This window comes from Zerene cesonia, chromosome 27, assembly GCF_012273895.1.
Source record: "Zerene cesonia ecotype Mississippi chromosome 27, Zerene_cesonia_1.1, whole genome shotgun sequence".
Taxonomy (NCBI): Eukaryota; Metazoa; Arthropoda; class Insecta; order Lepidoptera; family Pieridae; genus Zerene; species Zerene cesonia.
The window spans coordinates 4,853,879-4,860,392 of NC_052128.1; the positions used below are offsets into that span (position 1 = coordinate 4,853,879).

Genomic DNA, 6,514 nt, shown 5'->3' on the forward strand with positions numbered 1-6,514 from the left:
CGGCCGAAGTGCAAAAGCAAGCGGCCCTAGAGATCATCAGCAAGTATCTCAACAACGTCGACGTGTACATTAGCCCAGTTTTATTTGTCAACAACAAAGATGTGTTTGTCCTGAGGACGGTGAACGGACAACTGCATATAAGGGCTAGCACCGGAGTCGCGGCCGTGTGGGGCTTCAATTACTACCTAAAGAAGTATTGCAAGAGTCAAATAGCGTGGCAAGTGCAGCACTTAAATATACCCAATCCGTTACCAGAGGTCGAGGAAACTGTTATAGCCAATGACAGGTTCAGATATTACCAAAATGTGTGTACCGCATCGTACAGCTTTGTGTGGTGGCAAGTCCCGGATTGGACTAACCACGTCGAGTGGATGGCATTGAACGGTATAAATCTCGCGCTCGCGCCGATCGCCCAAGAAGCTGCTTGGGCGAGCATTTACAAAAAATTAGGAATGACAGACGACGAAATCAGCGAACATTTTACGGGACCCGCGTTCCTCTCGTGGCTTCGTATGGGAAATGTTCACGGATGGGGAGGACCACTGTTTCAGTCGTGGCACAATGGTCAAATGCAAATCCAATCGAACGTCGTGGACCAAATGTTCCGCCTGGGAATGGTCCCCATATTCCCGGCATTCAATGGCCACGTCCCGAAAGCGTTCGAGCGTATTTTCCCCAACGCCACATTTTACACAGTGAGCACTTGGAATAAATTCAACGACGATTACTGCTGCAATCTATTTCTGAGCCCGTTTGATCCGCAATTCAAAATAATAGGTAAGATGTTTTTGAAAAAAGTCACCGAGGGTGTGGGAACAAGCAATATATACACAGCCGATCCCTTCAATGAAATCAAAGTCGAGCCGTGGTCTACAAGTTTAGTTCAAGAAACGGCAAAAGCTATTTTTACGACGCTTACTGAACATGATGAAAATGCAGTGTGGGTGTTACAAAATTGGATGTTTGTGCACAATCCTTTACTGTGGCCTCTAAATCGGGTGCAGTACTTTTTGACCTCAGTACCTTTGGGAAGGATGCTCATATTGGATCTCCAGTCAGAGCAATGGCCTCAATATGACCTTTATCGTATGTACTACGGTCAACCGTTTATTTGGTGTATGTTACACAACTTCGGAGGCACGCTGGGTATGTTTGGAAGCATTCATACGATAAACAATGATGTATATGAGACTAGAAAGCGAATCAATAGCACGATGATCGGCATTGGTCTAACACCTGAAGGGATAAATCAGAATTATGTTGTTTATGATTTAATGTTGGAGTCTGCGTGGCGCGAAACCCCAGTACAGGATCTGAACAAATGGGTGGCGGATTACGCAGAGCGACGCTATGGGTGTAACTCTACAGCTGCTGCGTGGCGATATCTATTCAAAAGTGTATACGACTTTAATGGTTTGAACAAAATAAGAGGTAAATACGTGGTAACACGACGGCCGAGTTTTAAAATACGACCGTGGGCTTGGTACAAGAGTGACGACTTATTCAATGCGCTTAAAAATTTCGTTTTCTCCGCCACTTCCGATTGTACAGACGGTTTTGAACACGACCTCGTTGATGTTACCAGACAAGCTTTGCAATATAGAGCTGATCAATTATACCTTGAGGTGTTAAACGACCGATATACAAACACGTGGACATTCAACGCATCGATAAACAGATTCCTAGACGTTATGGTGGACATGGAAAATATTTTAGCGTCGAACGCTGATTTCACTGTGACCAAATGGTTATCGGATGCAACAAAATGGGCGGCGAACGTAAGTGAGTCCTATGTGTACGAACTGAACGCTCGAAATCAAATAACGCTGTGGGGGCCGAACGGAGAAATAACCGACTACGCGTGCAAGCAATGGGCGGAAGTTTTCCGCTACTATTATCGACCACGTTGGACAACCTTCTTGGAAATCGCGATGGACGCGAAGCTGAGAAATGAGACATTCGACGAGCGAAGCGCTCAGCGAGCTGTGAGGACATCAGTGGAAGAGGCATTTCAAAGAGTAGAGATCCTTTCTATCCCCAGTCAGAATGCGCGCGATGCTGCATTGTACATATACGAAAAGTGGGCATACATCTCTGATTTGGAAGATTTACCAATGAATATTATACCGAGAGACCCAGAAGGTAAGACGACATTGGCCGACGTCGATGACGAAGCAGACGGTAGTTTGAGCAACACTCCGTCCGTTGTCATGCTGCATTCTACCACGCCGACATAGATATATTAATGCATTAATATTTATGACATTATATGTACCTTATAATAATAATATAACTTTTGTACCACAACCTTATGCAAATACCATGTGTATTTTGATTAATATGTAATGTTTAATAATAGCGATATATCATAATAGTAATAATTATACTATATGTTCAATTTAAGTTGTTTTATAAAGTTTTCTCAGTCTCCTTGTATCATATACATACCGTTATACGTAACCGTTTCTCTCATCTACTTTCAATTGCATTCATCATTGATCCGCAATATAATTATACGTTGGCATCATTAAATAAATAAATAATATAATAAATCGTTCATTGATCTTGTTTATATATCAATTTTAACCTCAAAGTAGGACATCCTGTATCTTGGCGTCCACGTTGCCTTGTGATTCTTAAAATTAACATAACAATAGCATAACATAACCTAAATTGTGATTTAAGTAATTTTCCTGAGGGATGTCAGTGAGTGTGTGTAAGCATGTGTGAGTGTGTGTGGGTGTGAATGCATGTGGTTGTGCGAGATATGACAACAATCTGTGGATTTTCATAAATGTTATTTTTTTATGATATAGCGAGCTCTCTTAACTAATACTCGTACATTTTTATATAAATTTTAACTTTAAGATTACTTCTTGCACTTATTTCTTAACTAAATTTGAATCAAATTTCATTCAAATGCTCTAGGCGTGAAGAGACAGATAGAAATTTTTTAAGTGGGGAAAATGTTTCATACCTGCGGCTGCGGGGCCCCCTGGTCCCCCGGGCCCTCGGCGGCGGGCCCCGCGTCACCTGTGGCGGCCCCACCCCCACGCCTCTCCTCACCCTCCACCAGCGAGAGATACCTGCTCAGCTCCGTCTCGTCGCACACGCGAAGGGGCGTTTTGGGGCCCACTATTGCGATTGATACATTCTGAAATTAATAAAAAACATACTTATTTTCAATTACATTAACCGAATGGCTTTTTTTGTATACGAGAATTACATTTCCTTTTCGTCCATTTTGAAAAGCGAAAATGTAATGTATTAATTCCTAAAATTTTAAAAATAAAACAAATTCTTTTTTTTAATTATTTATAGATTACTTTCTACATACACATCTCATGAACTTCATACGACAAACATAAGAAAACCATTACCTTAGTATTCAAATCAACTTCATTGGGCAGGGTATCACGTAGAGCTCGGAGCCCATGAGCGACCAGCTCCTGAAGATCACTGTCGAGGAAAGTATTCAAATGCTTCTCCAGATAGGTCCTGGCTGATTGGGACCTTGCTCCGATGGCCATAGCACGGCAGTCAAAGAAGTTAGCTGACGGACAGGTCTGGTAGATATGTGGCCCTTGATCCTATAAAATATTAAGATGAAATGTATAGCTTACTATCTCTTTTTAAAGGGTGGAATTGCTGTCATTGAGAGATTGTCTCTCTGAGACCTCTGTATTGGTTAGACTTTAAAGAGGAAATTTCAAACATTAAGCATTATAGAAAATATATAATAGTGGAAAACATGTAAATACAACTCTCTTATAGCCCGCAAGAGGATACCAAAAATGTTAATTACCAATTTCAACTTTTTAAACAATACTTCCCTGTACACAAATAGACATATATATCCCAGTTTATATAAACCTTCCCCCAAATCCTATCAAGTTAACATTAACATAACTTGATCACTATAACTAGGTTTATAACTAGGTTTGCCCAGTTACCCTAGCACAATTAATAATTTCCCATTTTTTACAACACATTTGCTTTCTGCTTCAACCCTAGAAGCTGAAGCTTGATAGTACATATATCTTTCTATAGCCTTCATTACTAAATGGGCCATCCAATACAAAAAGATTCTATTGAAACTAATAGCTCCTGAGAGTAGCATCTTCAACCAACCAAAAAAGCAACAATCAATAATCGATTTTCCAAAAAATATAAATAAACAATCTCATCTTTACGATATTATACAATAGCTTTACGATAGTAAAGTCCCGGGTCCCTAGTGGGGTATGGGGCAGATGATGTAGCCTTCTGTGTCCTGCCAGACCGAAACATTATTTTTGTGCATCCCCATTGGGAATTTAACCCAGGATTCCTCGGTTCTACAATCACACATTAACCACTGTACCAAGGAGGCAGTTGTCTGCTCCGCTTTACGATACTAGTACATTAATGCCATACTCACATCATATCCAGCCACCAATAGACCAACACCAAGAGGCCTCTTGTCGTATCTCTGAGTACAGATTTGCATCTTATTGCCAACAAGAGCTATAAGCCGGCCGACTGGCATTGGAGCGTCATGGGAGTAGCGGTGATTGAGACATTCTGTGCGCATGAAGCGACTGAAATAATTTATATTTATTATTTCTAGGGTTATCACAAAACTTACAAGACCTGGTTTAAAAAAAATTACTCATCGCATAAATTTTAGAGATTATTGTTGAGACCGAGACATTTAAAGAACATTAGCTATATTAAAATTGATAAATTTACCTTAACATCCTAGCATCAGCTGTTAATCCTGAAATAGAGATGCCGATATGTTCGTCGATAGGTATGATTTTCTTCTGGTATGCCGACAATTCGCTGACTGCTCTCTTCAAAGCTATTAGTACGGCAAATTGTTTGTTTTTTAAGCCCACTGTTGCTGACCCAAGCTTCACAGCCTCCATAGCATACTCCACTTGGTGGAGACGACCTTGAGGGCTCCATACAGTAACGTCGCTGTCGTACTGATTACGAAACTGAAATTTGAAAATTATTTATGAGAGGTTATGTTTTTAGTTTATCACAAAGTTGTAAAACAGAGTTTTATTTAATGTTCTATACTATAAATAAGAAAAAAAAACAACACCACATATTATATATTAATAAAACTCAAGATATTACTCTTTATATGCATATTTATGCAATGTAAAAAATGTATGACATTGCAAATATAACACCGACAAACAAGTTATATATTTATTCAAATAATACAAAGAAGTTTTAAAATTAACTGAGTAACATCTTAAAATCGGTCTTACCATTGTATTCAATGAAGAATTATAACGATTATAAAATTAGTGCAGATTTCTATTAGTTTATTAGGTCTAGACGCTACAAATACAATGATTTGAAACTTCGAAATGTCAGTGGCCGGTCGTCGGATCGGATTATTGTCAAGTCACAGATTTCACAGATAATAAAATTCTGCAGAATATTATTAGTATAGATTATATTATTTAGATATTTATAATGGTAGTTGATTAGGTAAGTTGGTAATAAAAGGATAGAAATATATTTAGAAATAAAAGTCTTTTTACATATTTTAAATGTGTTTCATTCATTATATTATTTAAGCCTACGTTTCAAAAACTTTAATTTATAATTTAATTTTTTCAAATTTCTTCAAAAAGGAAAAGCTTAAAACAACTTAAAGAATGACATTAATCATTATATTATGACAACTTCTTGGAACAGCTTCAAATAAAAATTTTCTTTTTTGTCTTTATATTTTCTTATTCTTACATTTAATCAATTGAGAAGAGTAAGAAGAGGTAAAGTTCTGTTTGATATACTATCTTTGCTACAATATACTTGTATTATGCTCACACCTAGATATATTTTGTGTATAAAACATTACAAATGTTTTTTTACGTTAAGAAAGAGAATTTGAATACATTACGTTGAAATGTCATTAAAGAAACAAAACAATATTTATCACAATAATAATATTTTCATCAAGATGATTTTATGGAACACCTGTATGATTTTTTAGAGTATGTTATTTAGCAATGTAATACATGTATGAGATGCTTGAAATAATGAATACTAAGCGAATATTACAATTAATTCATAGCAGTGAATCTGTTTTATGGCCTGTATATTCTGTGGTAAAGAACACTGCGCACCACACGCCGCGCATCGAATCCTTTTTTTTTTAACATCTTCTCCCTTTTGTCAAATTGAATTCTGATCAATGGACATGATGAGCCTGTTAGAACTCAATACCAAGAACTACGCAACATAATTGCATCAGGGGAACTTTTTATGCCCCACGAAATGGGCACGGCTTCGCTGAATATGGAAAAAGGGCAGATTTTTGTAGGAAAGTCGTCAACTGGATATCTGAACCCACAGGCACCTTGGTGCCTATGTCGCCCTTAAATTGCAAAGCTATGAATAGGTTGAAGCATTCTCCTTTCCCTGATCAATTATGCTGTGTAGATTTTTGTAATGAGTTGTATCAGGCTCAACATGTCCATTGATTAGAATTCAATTTGCAAAAAAAACA

At 37.9% G+C, this 6,514-nt stretch overlaps 2 protein-coding genes across 2 annotated transcripts in view; one reads left to right on the plus strand and one right to left on the minus strand.

The window, feature by feature from the left end:
- The window catches only part of LOC119837433 (alpha-N-acetylglucosaminidase), a 5,791-nt gene extending 2,824 nt beyond the window's left edge, over positions 1 to 2,967 (plus strand). Inside the window, exon 2 of the mRNA XM_038363009.1 lies at positions 18 to 2,967. Coding sequence (XP_038218937.1) covers positions 18 to 2,237 — 2,220 coding nt within the window. The 3' untranslated portion in view covers positions 2,238 to 2,967. The remainder of the gene's footprint in view (positions 1 to 17) is intronic.
- LOC119837334 (proteasome subunit alpha type-1) overlaps positions 1 to 5,397 on the minus strand; it is an 8,987-nt gene extending 3,590 nt beyond the window's left edge. The window contains exons 1-5 of the mRNA XM_038362877.1: positions 5,265 to 5,397; positions 4,732 to 4,982; positions 4,421 to 4,580; positions 3,381 to 3,590; positions 2,978 to 3,154 (exon numbers count right to left, since the gene is read on the minus strand). Of these exons, the coding sequence (XP_038218805.1) occupies positions 2,978 to 3,154; positions 3,381 to 3,590; positions 4,421 to 4,580; positions 4,732 to 4,982; positions 5,265 to 5,267 (801 nt within the window). The 5' untranslated portion in view covers positions 5,268 to 5,397. The remainder of the gene's footprint in view (positions 1 to 2,977; positions 3,155 to 3,380; positions 3,591 to 4,420; positions 4,581 to 4,731; positions 4,983 to 5,264) is intronic.
- Positions 5,398 to 6,514: the final 1,117 nt, after the last annotated feature.